Below are 16,311 nucleotides of genomic sequence, written 5' to 3'. Positions count from 1 at the left end.
AAGTGTCTTTGTAATATATATGTCAAAACTGTGTGTTCCTAACTCTGAAAGTCAATTTCATAATTTAAAAATGTGTGGTATCAAATTCACCTCATTTTAATGTCATCACATATATTACTGTCCTTATTTTTGTATAACAAAGGGCAGTGCTACAAATCGATTGTGTCTTACTTAAGTGAGTGAACATTTCTGAATGACTTAATAACAAAGAAATACTTTGAGATTTGATCAGTTTTGCTTTATTTGTTGTTTCAGGCTTTTTGGCAGGAGTATCAATGATGTTTTATAAAAGTACAACAATTTCCATGTATTTAGCTTCCAAGTTGGTAGAGGTAAGCAAACATCTTGATGCATGCACAGCTCTAAAGGATGTAGAGCCTTCCATATCCCAGTTACAAGGGCTAGTCAATCCTATAAAAGTACTGACAAAGTCAGTTCTCCTGTTTCTTCTTCTTTCTTTATGTGTGTTATTTTCAAATATACACAAGTGTAGAAAGAATAAAGTAACTAACTCTCGTGTACCTATCATACAGTTTCAACAGTTAACATGTGACCAGTTTATTCCACCTGTACTGTCCCAACCCCACAAGTACTGAATTAATTTAAAGCAAATCCCAGACAACATATCACTTCTTCCATAAATAACTCAAGGTAAAGACTCCTTAAAGACTATGGCTAAAAGGATAAAGACTCCTTAAAAACAAATCAACACTACTACCAAAGTACAATCAAAATACTACTGTCACACATTTAAAAAACCTAGTAATTTAATATTATCATATATCCAATTAGAGCTTATATTCTCATATCTCACAGATGTCTTCTGCAATCTGTTTTAATTGGGATCCAAAGTCTCTTTTAGTTTTTAATAGCTACCTCCTCCCCCTAACCCCCTTTCTTTTTTTCCTTGCCATTTATTTGTTGAAGATCTATGTTATTAGTTCTGGGAAATTTCCCACATTTTGGATTTTGCTAATTATATCCTTACTGGTGATACTAATATGTTTCTTTAACCCAAGTGTTTCCTATGAACTGTTTGTTAGATATAGAGGTTTAAACAATTCAGTTTCAATTTTTAGGGGGTGGAGGGGACAGAAATACTTCACGTTTACTATGTGTATGAATTCCTATTGCATCACATTAGGAAGCACATTAGTTGTGTCTCTTTTTGTGATGCTAAGATTGATCAGTGGGCTCTGTTAATACAACTAACATAAAGCTCCCCATTAGGCTTTCACTTAATTGTTGTAGCACCCATTATTAATCATTACCAGGGTTTATTATTTCATTGAGAGTTGCAAAATGATATTATAACATTATTGTTTCTTCTAATTATTTACTTGTGCAGATTTTTAAAAATTTTTTTTAATGTTTATTTTTGAGAGAGAGAGAGTCAGAGCATGAGCAGGGGAGGGGCAGAGAGAGAGGGAGACACAGAATCCGAAGCAGGCTCCAGGCTCTGAGCTGTCAGCACAGAACCTGATGCAGGGCTCGAACTCACAAACCATGACATTATGACCTAAGCTGAAGTTGGATGCTTAACCAACTGAGCCATCCAGGTGCCCCATGAGTTCTTTTAAAAAAAAACTTTTCCCTTTTCAACTGTTTGGTTACTCTGAAATAGTTTGATTTGTTCACAAAGTCATAGTAAAATGCTTGATTACTTCCCTTTACTTACCAGTGTTCAGAATGAATTGGCCCCTAGCATTCTGCAAAACTGACTTATTTATGAGTCTTTATTTTTAAATGTCATTATGAAGATGTAAATTTTAGAATATTTGGTCTTGTTTCAACCCAGGAATTACACTATCTTTGACCATGAGAGCCTCTTCAAGTTGACTTCTGTTTCTTTTTTATATAATGCCAATATCTCTGATGACTTTCTTGCTTTGTGATAAAACAAAATGGTCCAGGCTCATTTTGGACATTTCCTGCCCTAGAAACAGAATCAGTCTTTTCTCCAATGACCCCTATTCTTTTGGTGGGAAATGGTATTTAGAGACTTCAATTTGGGTACTTGGGTACTTCTTGCTTCTAGGCTAGTTATTATTTTTTGGCCTTCCCAGTAAAAAGAGCTAGAGAATCCTTTTTCCCCCCTTTCTTTTTAGAGAAAGAGAAAATAATGAGCATATTGATATTTCTAACTCAAAGTTAAGATTATAGATTTATTTGACTTCATTTTAGAAAAAATTTATCTCTTGGCACAAAAACAGACACTTAGGTCAATGGAACAGAATAGAGAACACAGAAATGGACCCACAGACATATGGCCAGCCAATCTTTGACAAAGCAGGAAAAGAATATTCAATGGAATAAAGACAGTCTCTTCAGCAAGTGGTGCTGGGAAAACTGGACAGCGACATGCAGGGAAAACTGGATCACTTTCTTACACCATACACAAAAATAAACTCAAAATGGATGAAAGGCCTAAATGCAAGGCAGGAAGTGAAACCATCAAAATCCTCCAGGAGAAAGCAGGCAAAAACCTCTTTGATCTTAGCCGCAGCAACTTCTTACTGAACACATCTCTGGAGGCAAGGGAAACCAAAGCAAAAATGAACTATTGGGAACTCGTCAAAATAAAAACTTCTGCACAGCAAAGGAAACAGTCAGCAAAACTAAAAGCCAACTGATGGAATGGGAGAAGATATTTGCAAATGACATATCAGATAAAGGGTTAGTATCTAAAATCTATAAAGAACTTATCAAACTCAACACCCAAAAAATAAAGAATCCAGTGAAGAAATGGGCACAAGACATGAACAGACACTTCTCCAAAGAAGACATCCAGATGGCCAACTGACACATGAAAAAATGCTCAACATCACTCATCATCAGGGAAATACAAATCAAGACCGCCATGAGATACCACCTCACACCTGTCAGAATGGCTAACATTAACAACTCAGGCAACAACAGATGTTGGTGAGGATGTGGAGAAAGTTGCATTGTTGGTGGCAATGCAAGCTGGTGCAGCCACTCTGGAAAACAGTATGGAGGTTCTTCAAAAAATTAAAAATAGAACTACCCTATAACCCAGCAGTTGCACTACTGGTATTTATCCAAGGGTTACAGGTATGCTGTTTCGAAGGGACACATGCACCCCCATGTTTATAGCAGCACTATCAACAATAGCCAAAGTATGGAAAGAGCCCAAATGTCCATCGATGGATGAATGGATAAAGAAGGTGTGGCATATATATACAATGGAGTATTACTCGGCAAACAAAAAGGATGAAATCTTGCCATTTGCAACTGTGTGCATGGAACTAGGGGATATTATGCTAAGTGGAATTAGTCAGAGAAAGACAAATATCGTATGACTTCACTCATATGAGGACTTTAAGATACAAAACAGATGAACATAAGGGAAGGGAAACAAAAAATATAAAAACAGGGAAGGAGATAAAACATAAGAGACTCTGAAATATGGAGAACAAACAGAGGGTTACTGGAGGGGTTGTGGGAGGGAGGATGGGCTAAATGGGTAAGGGGCATTAAGGAATCTACTCCTGAAATCATTGTTGCACTATATGCTAAATAATTTGGATGTAAATTAAAAAAATAAAACTAAAAAAATACAAATAAATAAAAATTTTAAAAAAAGAGAAGAAAAATTTTATCTCACTGAAAATCTGTGGCCCTAATGATATTAAGAGGATTACATACTTGCTTTATTCAGGTGTGTCTGTGTCTGTGTGTGTGTGTAGGGGAGAGAGAGAGAGAGAGAGAGAGAGAGAGAGAATGTGAGTTTGATATTTTTCTCAGTGCAATTGGAAGTCATTGGAGAGTTTTAAGTGTGGAGATAGCATGATTTAATTCACATTTTAAGAAGAAGAAAACATTCTGGCTATTATATAAAGAATGGAATAGAGGCAAGACTGGAAGCTGGGAGAACAATTAGTCTCAGACAGATGATGGCTTGTGCCAGTATAGTAGCAGTAGGGATAGAGAGAAATACACAGACTTGGTATATGTTTAGGAGGTAAGGGTGACAAGACTTGCTAATGGAGAGGAAAAGGAGTGTCAGAGAAAGAAAATATCCCCTAGCTAGCAAAAATACATTCTTTGACACAGGGAGAATCCAATATTGAGATCTGGTTTGTAAAACCTGTATTTTATAGCTGCTTCCCTACATGGCTAGAGTTTTTTAAGCCAAGCAATGACATAGCTCTTTTTTAACTTATTTTAAATTTTTAAAATTTTTATTTTATTTTATTTTTATTTTAGTTTTGTTTTTATTTTTGATAGAGAGTGCACACGAGCAAGGAAGGGGCAGAGGGAGCAGGAAGGAGAGAATCTTGAGCAGGCTCCATGCTGGGCTTGATGTCAGGACTGTGAGATCATGCCCTAAGCCAATACCAAGAGTCAGATGCTTAACCAACTGAGCCACATAGGCACCTTGGCATAGCTCTTTTCTTATATCAACAGACCATGTTTGATCTTGGCAGAAGAAACTAGATATAAAATGTACTGATAAGAATTTATTTTTAATTTAGGAAATTACAAATGTAAGCTTACTAATAGGTCCTTTGTGGAATTAATGACTGTGGTGTAATAGGCAATCATTTTCCTATGATTGAAGTTAATTTTGTATTAAAATTCTGCATTACTATATAGTGAATATTAAATAAAAATCAGCTGACTAGATAACTTTTATCTTGGAAATAATTATTTCCAAGATGTATATATTGAATATCTGTTATGTTCCCACTACTGTATGAAGTGCTGGTGAGCATATAGAACTATGGGATATGGTTCCCACCCTTCATTAACTTAGAATCTGGTTCAATAGATAAGGTTTATTATAAGAAATTAGGAACACAATTGTTACATATTTCAGGAGATACCTGTGTTATATAATGTTTCTATGATGCTATTTTACCACATCTGAATTTCATTTTTGTCAACATGAATACACTACAGTATACCTGTACCTTGTAATATACTGTATAGTATATTCAAAATAGTGGTGCATGTATATCTTCCTTCCTAAGTAGAGTGTAATTTTTTGTACATATCTTCCAGATTGGGGAAAAATTATTTCATGTTCTTTAGTTCATGAACCACCCATGTCTTCTTGAACTTTCCTCCACCTGATTGTAACATCATTCTTTCTTGGTTCTTTCTTCTTTTCTTACTAGTTCTACTTGAGCTTTCCCATGTTTCAGAGAAACTATTGCCGTGAATAATTACATCTTCTATCCATATAAATTAGCTGGGCCTTCCCCATATGTATTGTGTACTTTCACCCAGTTCATTACCCCTGCTTTTTCTGCTTTTTCTCTCTTATCTCATTGTTAATCCTAGGCCTTTTAGGAGGCAGCCCTGTTGGAAGTGTGGACAGCAGACTAGTGCCAGTCCATGACCTGTTTATTACCAGTTCATAGTAAGCATAGAAATAGAGAGTAAGCATTTGGAAACTTCTGTAGCAACTTGACAGAGTAATTTATTTTTTTAATACAAAAGTGAAATTTTGGTTCACTTTGTGTTTTTAAAATTCAGTTTTTAGTAATTTATTTTTATTGTATTATAAAAGTATCAAGCTATGGCAATTGGAAAAAAATTTTTTTGAAGTGTTGCTTCACTGCAGGTGGTTTGAGAAGCACTATTCAAATGTAGTCATTTCTGAAATTCTCCTTGTTCCTTTGTTCTAAGCAGAGCAGTTTGTTCCGTCCTCGGGTGGGGGGGGGGCAAAAAATGCACACACACATACTAAACATATATATAGTTAAATATCTAAGTGCATTAGCTATTTCTCTTATGCGCTAACTTAGATGTTATTGTATTCATTTTTAAATTCCTAGCTCCTAGCATAGTGTTAACAGCATTAGTTAACAGCATTAAATGTTGAATGAATGAATGAATGAATGAGTGAATGACTAGATCTAGCAGGGAAGGGAGACCTGAGGATTATACAAAAAGCATTGAAGGGTGCCTGGGTGGCTCAGTCATTGGGGCGTCTGACTCTTGATTTTGGCTCAGGTCCTGATCTCACGGTTCGTTAGATCGAGCCCCGTGTCGGGCTCTGTGCTGACAGCACAGACCCTGCTTGGGATTATCTGTCTTTCCCCTCCCCTACTTGTGTGCACTCTATCTCAGAAAAAGATAAACTTCTCAGAATAAGGCAAACTTCAGACAAACAAACAAACAAACATTGAGGTATAAATGATATAAAAGAAGTAGAAATACAATGTTACTATATTCACAGAAAAGCATTATTACTGGTATCTCGGTTTGGGGTGAGGGAATGAGGGAAGGAAAAGGCTGACACTTAACTAATGTCATGGAAGATGCAACCTGTAATTTGAGCTCAGAAAGGATTATTAGGTTTGGAAGGTAGACAAAATAGTTGTAGATAGCAAGTGAGTCTATTGCTCCACTCTATTGTTAATGCTATTTAAAGTTGTGGGGTTTTTCTAAATCTTACATTATGTTTGTTCTACAGACAATGTATTTCAAAGGCATTGAAGCAGGAAAGGTTCCCTATTTTCCCCATGCAGATACTATCATCTATTCCATCTCTACAGCAATTTGCTTCCAGGCAGTAAGTATAGCTTTTTGATATGAGAAATGAATTATTTCTTTACATTAAATCAATGGGAGGGTGGGGGTAGGCAATAAAGACCTGGGAAAATTTCTATGGATTAGATTTTATTTTTTATTTTTATTTTTTTACCAAGATAGCTTGCAAGTTTCAAGTCAGTAAACATGCTAACTTAATGGCCTAGATCATTTTTAAAATTTTCTGAACACAATAATTTTTAGGTTTAAATTGAGTGCAATTTATAGGCAAATTATTACACTAGTACCTTGGCTAGAATGCCTATTTTAGTTATGCTTCTACTAGAAGACAGATACCATGAACATAAATAAGAATAATTGCATTTCCCCCATATTACTCAGGCAGCGAGGATAGAGGTAGGATCTAGTCTATTAGAAGCATTGTTCAATTTCTTGAAATTATGTAATCATCATTATTGATGTTAGTGGTTTTAGGACTGTTGCAAAATTCGGGGGGACCACTTTTATTTGCACTTTTTCAGAGTAATGCTGCCAAGTTTATAAACTTATTATAACTAAGGAAGTACCAGCTATCTAATGAATATTCAGTAAATGCTTTCCTGATAATAATGAGTTAACTCAACTATTATTTCATAAGCAATATTCTTGATAGTTGTCAAGTTAAACATAAATACATATTTTCGTTATTATCATCACTGTTGTTTTTAAAATACAATGAGCAATAAAAATAAAAAAGTGCTCTGTTGCCTAATATGACTAATTATATTTGCTCTTTACTGAAGAAGTCTCAAATTGAATACTCTAATCTTAGGCTGTGATGGAAGTTCAGACTTTGCGACCATCTTACTGGAAGTTTCTTTTAAGACTCACCAAGGGCAAGTAAGTGACTGAGATGTTGTACCTGACCATAGAAAAAAAAGCATTTTCCCCCTAAAAAGATTTTGAATCTTTTCATCTTTTTGAGGGAATATTCTTCCAGTGATAAAGTAAGCATCTACATGTAAATCAAATATGTCCAACTTAATATGTATAACATGGGGTATTCTTTTGGTAACATTATTTTAACTTTTCTTTTCCCTGTATTATTTTAGATATTTTAAATGTTGTGGGAAAATGCTGTATTGATTTGAAAATTGCTAATTAGTTGCTACATAACACACTTAAGTCTCACTTTTATAATCTTTGATCTCTTCTTTTTGATTAGAAATACTCAGCAGATGCATTAGAAATCATTCCTAAATAATCGAATGATTTCCAGTGGGGGAAAAATAATCATATTCTTTTGCTTGATTCTGTAAGAATACTTTTCCTTTGCCTTTATTATCATGTTCTTTATTGTTTTAGTTAGCATTTTCTGATCTTGATCTAGTTCTTTGGGAGGCAGCTTGACCTACTAGAGAGACCATGGACTCTGTTGACTCTGGCTCTGATAACTTTAGCTGTGTTATTGGTGGAAAGTTTTTTTACCTCGTGAGCCTCAGTTTCTCACTCTCTACTATGAAACAGTAATACATTCTTTGTATGGTTGTGTAATAGCACTTAATAAATTGTAGCTGTTATTATTATCATTCGTAGTTTTAATAGCCAGCAGTTGTATAGTATTGTACTGTGTCCCAGACATACACATACAACATGTGTACACATGCATATGTGTTTAATCCTTAAAATGGCTCTATGAGATGAGTACTATTAATATCCTGGTTTTATATTTGAGTCAACTGAGGTGCACAGAGAGGTCAGCTAGCTCGCCAGAGTCACACAGCTAGCAAATAAAAGAGCTGTGGGCTGTGAGCCAGGCAGTCTGGCTTTAGCATTCTTCCTCTTAGCCATGAGACTGCATCCTTTATATTATTATTATTAATCATTTATTTCTTTGTCATTTAGATTTTTGCCCATTAAGGAGTTTAAGCAGTTGATTATTTTGGGAGGGAAGTTAACTTTGGAAAGGCACCGAAAGTTACGTTTATCGTTCCTGGAATAGTGATGGTGGCCATTGGCTCAAAATTAACCCTGTTGTCTTCTCCCCAGAAGAAATGCTTGGGATCGGGCATAGAGATATGGGTTCATCCTGCACATTAGCTAAATATATGCCCTTAAAAATTATTTTCACTTAGCATAATACCCTCCAGTTCCATCCATGTAGTTGGAAATGGCAAGATTTTATTCTTTTTGAGTGGCGAGTAATACTCCATTGTGTGTGTGTGTGTGTGTGTGTGTGTGTGTGTGTGTGTGTGTGTATGACATCTTCTTTATCCATTCATCCATTGATGGACATTTGGGCTCTTTCCATACTTTGCCTATTGTTGATAGTGCTGCTATAAACATGGGGGTGCATGTGTCCCTTTGAAACAGCACACGTGTATCCCATGGATAAATGCCTAGTAGTGCAATTGCTGTGTCGTACGGTGGTTCTATTTTTAGTTTTTTGAGGAACCTCCATACTGTTTTCCAGAAGGGCTGCACCAGCTTGCATTCCCACCAACAATGCAAAAGAGATCCTCTTTCTCTGCATCTGTTTAAGAGACAAAACAGATGAACACAAGGGAAGGGAAGCAAAAAGAATATAGAAACAGGGAGGGGGACAAAACAGAAGAGGCTCATAAATATGGAGAACAAACTGAGGGTTGCTGGAGGGGTTGTGGGAGGGGGGATGGGCTAAATGGGTAAGGGGCATTAAGGAATCTACTCCTGAAATCGTTTCACTATATGCTACCTAATTTGGATGTAAATTTTAAAAAATAAAAAAATAAAAGTAAAAGTAAAAAAAATTATTTTACCTTTTAAATTAAGTAATGGATAAAATGAGGGTATGCTTTTACTTCATCATGTCTATTAGAAATTTAAAAACCTATATGCTGTTTTCCCTTTAATCATTAAATACTTACACATTCGGATGTATTTTCTGTGGATTGTGAGACATCAAAATGTCAATTATGAAAGAAATTACATTCAGTACTTTGCCTCATTGGCAAATATTAAGCTCTTTTATTGTTGATATCCTGTGATTTCATTCATCAGAAAAATTGTCATGTATCTGTTTTTCTGTTTGACACAATCTGGTGGAAAGAACTTGAGAGGGGTTTGAAATAACAATGGTGGTTTCTGGGGTTTCGGGTCTAGGGATTCTGATCTCTTTAAACAAAATATGAGACAATGAATCTTGAGGTAGAGTACCAAAGTGACTCTGCCACTTTGAATCTGCCATTGAGTTCTTCATCACGTCAATCTTTTCTGTTTTCCTACTCCATGAAAGATAGGTCAAGTGAATCATCTTATTTTATAAACTTCATTAAATACTTGTTCACTGTGTCCTCTGTTTTGCAGATTTGCTGTCATGAACCGAAAAGTCCTTGATGTTTTTGGTACTGGTGCATCTAAACACTTTCAGGATTTTATCCCTAGGTTGGATCCAAGATATACAACTGTAACACCAGAGTTGCCCATCGAGTTTTCTTGAAGATGACTGTAATTTATTAATGTGACTTAATGTTTCATTATTTTATCCTGAAGAGTTAACTATGTTGAAACACAAAGAAGGAGTCTTGAGCTTGAACTTCAGTGTTATTTCAATGAGAGATACTCTTTTCTTGTTAGTTTTTCTTACCAGTCAGAAGTACAGAAGCTTTTTAGGAAGGTGTTGCTTAATAATTAAGCGCCCTCTGTAGCCAGAATCTGATTCTGGGTCACTTGTAGTGGTTGACATTATGATATATTATTGATTAAATTATGTCTACAAGCAATCTTAAATAATCTACGTAGAAATGTAGTAACAAATAAGAGTATACTTAAAATTACTTTAAAAGATGTTTTTAGTTCATTCCAGTATAATTCTTGGTTAAAACTAAGAATATTTCTATGTTTTAGGATACAAAGGATCACGGGTACATGGATTTGGTCTGTGTTTTTTTTTTAACTTTTGAATTGGTAACTATAGTAGTGAAATATTATGGAACTGAAGTAACTCTTCCCAGACAATGCTGCTTTAGTGTGAAGAAATTTAATTGAAGAAAGTGGCCATTCTCACTTCAGGGATGTGAAGACGGGTCTTGTGCTGTTCGGATAAATGCCGTGGTATCCATGCTCCCCTTCCACTGATACCTTCATCTCTCTTCATGGTCAGTCGGGCTGTCTGGCAGCCCAGTGAGCCTATGTACTAATGGCAGGTTAGGAGCAAATGGAATTTGACATATCTGATAAAGCTGAAATGTATGTTTTAATCTTTTACAGAAGCATTACACTTGAATATTTAAAAGCAAATGAAGTTGCTTTTAAACCTCGTGAAGGTGTACGGTGTTTGTTTGCATTTATAAGGACTGAATTCTTCATAGCTCGGTTTGTCTGCCATCGCTGACTTAGAAGGGATCAAAAGTAGTTTGGGCAAATTTGTCAGTTTGTTCCCTCTCCACCATCCCACCTTTACAGTGGATATTTTACAGCTACAAACAATATAAAAATCCAGTAGTTGTTAAAAAGTCCATTTCATCACTATGGGATTCAGGTTCTCTAGCCTCTTTTCAAAAACTTATTGTTTTTATTCCTGTTAGAACAAAGAAGTGACAAAACGTAGTAAGTGTTGATTATGAGTTAGTTCGGGACAGCTGTGATTGAAATATGATTACTCTTCAGAGTTTTTCAGGGAAAAGTCATACTTTTCTAACTTAATAAAAGGCTTAAGTGGTTATGATGTCTATAGTTAATGCAACATATAGGGATAATGGTATATTTTTTTAATATCATTTTGTTGCTGAAAAGTTTTGGGCCGTTGTAAATTAATTATGCAGTAGAACTTGTGTTGCAACAAGAATTATAACCCAGACTTTTAAAATGCTTAATCTGCCGTATTCAATTTCACCAAGCCCTGTATATTTCTGTTCACGTGTAATCCTGTCCTCAGTTGTTATGGCAAATTGAAACCCAACAAAAAGACAGACTCTGATACTGTGGTAACAGAGCCACTTTAATGAGGTCAAAATTTTGCATTGTGATTAATTTTTTAGAATTGACTTGTCTATTAGGCAATACTGTTAAGGAATCATTTTGGTTTCAGACTTCAAAATTGCTTAATAAATTAAGTTTTCAGTTTTTATTCCTGGAATCAAAATGATGATTGGTACTGTGTTTAATTTTAAAAATGAAGTATTATAGCAGTGAAGAAAGCACTGCTTCCTGTACCTCATTTTCTTTATTTAGAAATTATGTTTATAATATTTTTCCTGTCAGTTTAAAAGAAAAACATTTTAATTCATACGTTGCTGTTTTCATGAACATTAAAAAGGCTATGATGTTGAAAGGCAAATCCTACTGAAATTGGATGAGATTGTTTAGTAAAATCTTACTGTCAAAAGGTGCATTTCTATGATTTCCTTTTTTTTTTCAAGCTATAGTCATTTTTTAATATAAAATGTAAAATGAAATAACCGTCATGAAGCAGAACATGATAATGAATGTATAGCTTTAGTGAATAATTAATGAATTTTCAGGGGTGAAAAGAGAAATCCAATTTGATTTCATTGAGGCAGACTGCACAGTGTAGCTGTTTGAGAAAACAGACACTGTGTCTGTGCTCCTGAAGACAATCAAAATGATATCTCTCTACCTCTAACCAATCAGGTATCAACAAACCATGTGACACCATAAATAAAGTCAAATAGATGGTTTTTTTAGTCCATTTATACACTAAGGAAATTGTGCCTATGTTATGTTTCTACCAGAACTGGTTACAGCGAACATTAATGTGTAGACTGCAAAACAGTGCATCGGAGTATTTGTAGTAGTGTGGTTGTTTCACTGCTATTTCCTGTGTCATAAAATCCTAGGGTTTGTACCAACCCAGTAAAGACTGAGGTTGCAAGATAACAAATTGTCTCCGATTTGTTCAAGCCTTGCCAATGTTTCGTCAGATAGTTTTAGACCATTTTATTACTCATTTCTGGAATAAAACCTTTGGTTCGGTTATGCCGTTTCATAAATTCTGTGGTCACTTTGGTAACTTTTTTCTTGGTCTGTGCACATGGTTGTCACTTGGCTGATATGTAGTTTATTGTTGGTACTCATCTGAAGTTTAGTCAGTTGTTACTTTATTTAGAATTGTATCTTTTTATTCTTTGCTCTCCGATTTCATAATTTGCTTTTTTCTATATTGAACATGTCTTGTGTGATTAAACCCAAATTGGTCAGCTGTCCTAGTACTTTCTTTGTTGAGCTTGAGCATTCGTCTCCTTGTGGACTGTGCTCAGGCTGACATTTGATTTAGTTGTTAATACTGACAAAATTGTATTCTGCTTGTGTGGTATCACAGTCCCAGGTTTCTGAGTCCCCTGCCAGTGTATAGTTAATGAAAATCGATTTCCTTTTCCCGCAAAGAGCTTCGTCCATTGTCTTAGGTCACATCCCCCTCACTGTGGTGATCAAGAAGCCTCTCAGCAGTGCCAGAGGGGCGGGCCCACTGGGACCATTGGCCTGGTGTTCTTACTGCCTTGAATCAGAGACACCGCCACGCCCTTATACTCCTTGAATTCTTTCTGTGATTTATCTGTACTGTAAAGACAGAAAGTAGATCGACAGAAGGTGACTCAGTCAGTTAAGTGTCCAACTCCTGGTTTCAGTTCAGGTCATGATCTCACGGTTTTGTGAGTTCAAGCCCCGCATCAGGGGCTGCCAGTGCAGAGCCTGACCCTCTGTGTGTGTGTGTGTGTCTCTCTCTCTATCTCTGCCCGTTCCATGTCTGTACTGTCTCTGTCTCAAATAAATAAATAAACTTTAAAAAAGGTAGTTTGACAGAGCAACAAGATCATTCTTACATGGATGGTTTTTTTTTACAAAAGTATTCGTTTCTGAATTGTTAAGATATCTGAAAAACGTCATCTCCCCTAACACCTTCACTTGTTGCTGCTTATCAGCCTGGTATTCAGTTTCATGGGGTGAACTTGGATAACTGAAAATGAACGACCAAGAAAAACATACAGGAAAAAGAGTAAGAAATGAGTGTTTCCTTTAGGGCTGGGTTGAAACTGTGATGAATAATAAATAAGATTAGTTATTTGTGGATGCCCAGGAGACTGTTCTTATAGTTGCCTCAAGCCTGCACCCTCCTTTTCACAGCTCCTTTCCTGCCGGTGCCTTAGCTAGCTCTGCACTTCTTTCTTGTCGAATTGGTGAGGAAGGGGGTGTCTGGGACTGAGATCAGGGGTGTGGATATAGATCCTGGGGTTATGATTCTTCCCTCAAGCCTGTGATATGGGGACCCCAGGACTGTGCTTCTGTTTCATCTGTAGCCTCAGGTGACTTTGCTATTGCACTATGGTTGTGAAAAGGGTAACGACAAAGACATGAGACTGACACTGCTGTGTGATTTCTGGAAGTGGAGAAGGGGCAGGAACTTGGCCATGATGTACCAGCCCTGGGAGTGCAGCAGGGCAGTGCATAGCCTTAAGCTTCCAGCTGTGGGGAATAAGATGTGTGCTACTTTACATGAGGGAAAAATGAGTGACTTAACTGAGAGAAAGAGTTAATATCTGGTAATGCTCTCTTACTCTGTGGCGTGGCCTCTCTCTCCTTCACCTCTGCCCCAGCTCTCTCCTCTCTCCTCCTTCCCAGCCTTGGAATCTTTCTGGCTGACCTTGTGTTGCCCGCCCCCCCACCCCCACCCCGCTCATCCCCAAGCCTCTTGCCTTTTTTCTGCCAACTGGTGTTACATTCCACTAACTATCTCCTTGAATGTGAACATTCTCTTGCTCCCTTTGGTGGCAGCTGGGAAGTTGGGGAGGCTGTAATGGGATCATAAAAATGGAATAACCATTTTCAGGGACAGTGACTTTTGATATAGCTCTGCATTTCTTGGGCAGAACGTATGGAGGATAATTGTACATGTGTGGAAAGAGGTGCTTCTTTGAATGTGGGGCCTTTAAATTCAAGACAGTCCTTGTCTTCTCAACAACCTGTGACATCACCTGACTTGCTGTGGCTACATGGAAGAAGCAAGAATTTATTTCCTATTTCCTATTGCTTTCTCCATTTTCTTTCCACCTCTCATTCATCCAGATGTGTCCTAAGTGAAATCATGTATTGGGCTTTATCCTTTGTCCTTGCAAACCTGCAAATCCTTGTAATAGCGCACACACACACACACACACACACACACACACACACCACACCACACATACACACTTCATCTGATCCACAGCAGAGGCATCAGGATGTCAGGTGCAATTTGTACTTTTTCTCCAGTTCACAAGCCCCTGCACTTTGCCTGTTCAGTTTTTTGTTCAGTTTAGTGCCCACCTCCCCTGCCCCCACCCTAAAGCATAACATTCTAATCTTGTAAGAAAACCCCAAGCTGTGGGTAATAGGATGTTTCCTGGTCTTGGCACACAACATACAAGTGTCAGCAGCTCTGTGTGGCTGGGGAGGTCCAGCCTTCCACAAGTGGACCTGTGGGCCTATAATGGCTGAAATCATCCAGGAGTATTTCCTCTGTCCCTTAATTTGGACCAGGCAGTTTCTGGTGCCTGCTTCCCCAGTGTCTGTTAAATTTGAGTCAGTCATCAGTCAACCCCTCAAGTGAATTTTCTTTTCAGATTGTTTTGGTCACACAAGAGGATGCTGTGGTTATTGGGATGGATTGGTGCCAAAGGCCCATAAAAGTTTAAAGCATGAAGTATTCCTGTCATTGGTCATTATGGGGTGGGGTGCCAAAAGGAGTGGGTGAGAGGAAACTGCACACATACGTTTCAGTCTCCCCTCTTCCCTATTTCTTACCTTCCAAGCACTGTGCTGTCCTACCACATCTTTGACATTTATTTCTTCAGTTTGAGTTCTCTAGAAGGAAAAAGAAAGTTCTTATTTTCCTTTTTGTTTCTGAGAGAACTGAAGGTGAGACTTAAGCATCGGTCAAAGAAGAGCCTGCAGGAATATTGTGGAATGTGTTAGAAAAAGAGATAGCTTTTCTTCCTCTCCTCTCCCCTCAGAAGTGAGTCAGAGAGGGATTCATTCAAAATGGGAATATCTAGAGTCATATTCCAGTGACACGTGAGACAGGTGTATACTACCAGACTTGGCACAGTGAAGAGACACAGTCTATGAAAGAGAAGGAATGGGAATTTTTCTCAGAATTATTAGTGTAGGGGCTATGTCTGCAAGCATTTTATATATATGTGTGTGTGAGAGTGTGTGTAGGTATATACATATATATATGTATATATGTTTATGTATATGTATATGTATATGTTTATGTATATGTATATGTATATATGTATATATGTATATACATATATACATGTGTATGAACCTGACTAGAGGCCAGTGGTCAAACTAGGTATTGACTAACAAGGTGCTTTGCTTCCTCAAAGTATTCAATGTTGGTGGCATGACTTGATTGAATGGCCTTGTAATGCTTAAGACTGACAGCAGTTGTTTCCACAGTAATTTGAAAATGTGTTCAATGTATTAAGAGAGGTTTTATATGAATAAAGTTTTAAAATTCCTCCTTTTGAACTGTAATTTGTATGTTAGGTAAAATCTGCAAAACTACAGGAAGAAATTCAGTTGCATCTAAATCTGAGTCTGCAGATTTTAAAACATATCATTCTCAGGAATTTGGGTTTCCTTAAGACCTTAAGTAGGCAGGGGGCACCTGGGTAGCTCTTTTGGTTAAGCGTGGGACTTCCCCTCAGGTCATGATTTCACAGTTCATGGGTTCAAGCCCCGCGTCAAGCTCTGTGCTGACAGTTCAGAGCCTGGAGCCTGCTTCAGATTCTTTGTCTCCCTCTCTTTCTGTCCCTCTCCTAT

General features: G+C 37.0%; 1 protein-coding gene across 2 annotated transcripts in view; it reads left to right on the top strand.

Annotated features, from left to right (window-relative positions):
- Positions 1 to 16,007, top strand: part of TMEM135 (transmembrane protein 135) — a 264,516-nt gene extending 248,509 nt beyond the window's left edge. For both annotated transcript variants that reach the window (XM_045483689.1, XM_045483690.1), the window contains 4 exons: positions 256 to 332; positions 6,449 to 6,547; positions 7,337 to 7,404; positions 9,850 to 16,007. In XM_045483689.1, coding sequence (XP_045339645.1) covers positions 256 to 332; positions 6,449 to 6,547; positions 7,337 to 7,404; positions 9,850 to 9,982 — 377 coding nt within the window. In that variant the 3' untranslated portion in view covers positions 9,983 to 16,007. The remainder of the gene's footprint in view (positions 1 to 255; positions 333 to 6,448; positions 6,548 to 7,336; positions 7,405 to 9,849) is intronic.
- Positions 16,008 to 16,311: the final 304 nt, after the last annotated feature.

Source organism: Leopardus geoffroyi, chromosome D1, assembly GCF_018350155.1.
Source record: "Leopardus geoffroyi isolate Oge1 chromosome D1, O.geoffroyi_Oge1_pat1.0, whole genome shotgun sequence".
Taxonomy (NCBI): Eukaryota; Metazoa; Chordata; class Mammalia; order Carnivora; family Felidae; genus Leopardus; species Leopardus geoffroyi.
Note: the sequence above shows the minus strand (reverse complement) of the source record. Positions and strands in the feature narration are given on the sequence as shown.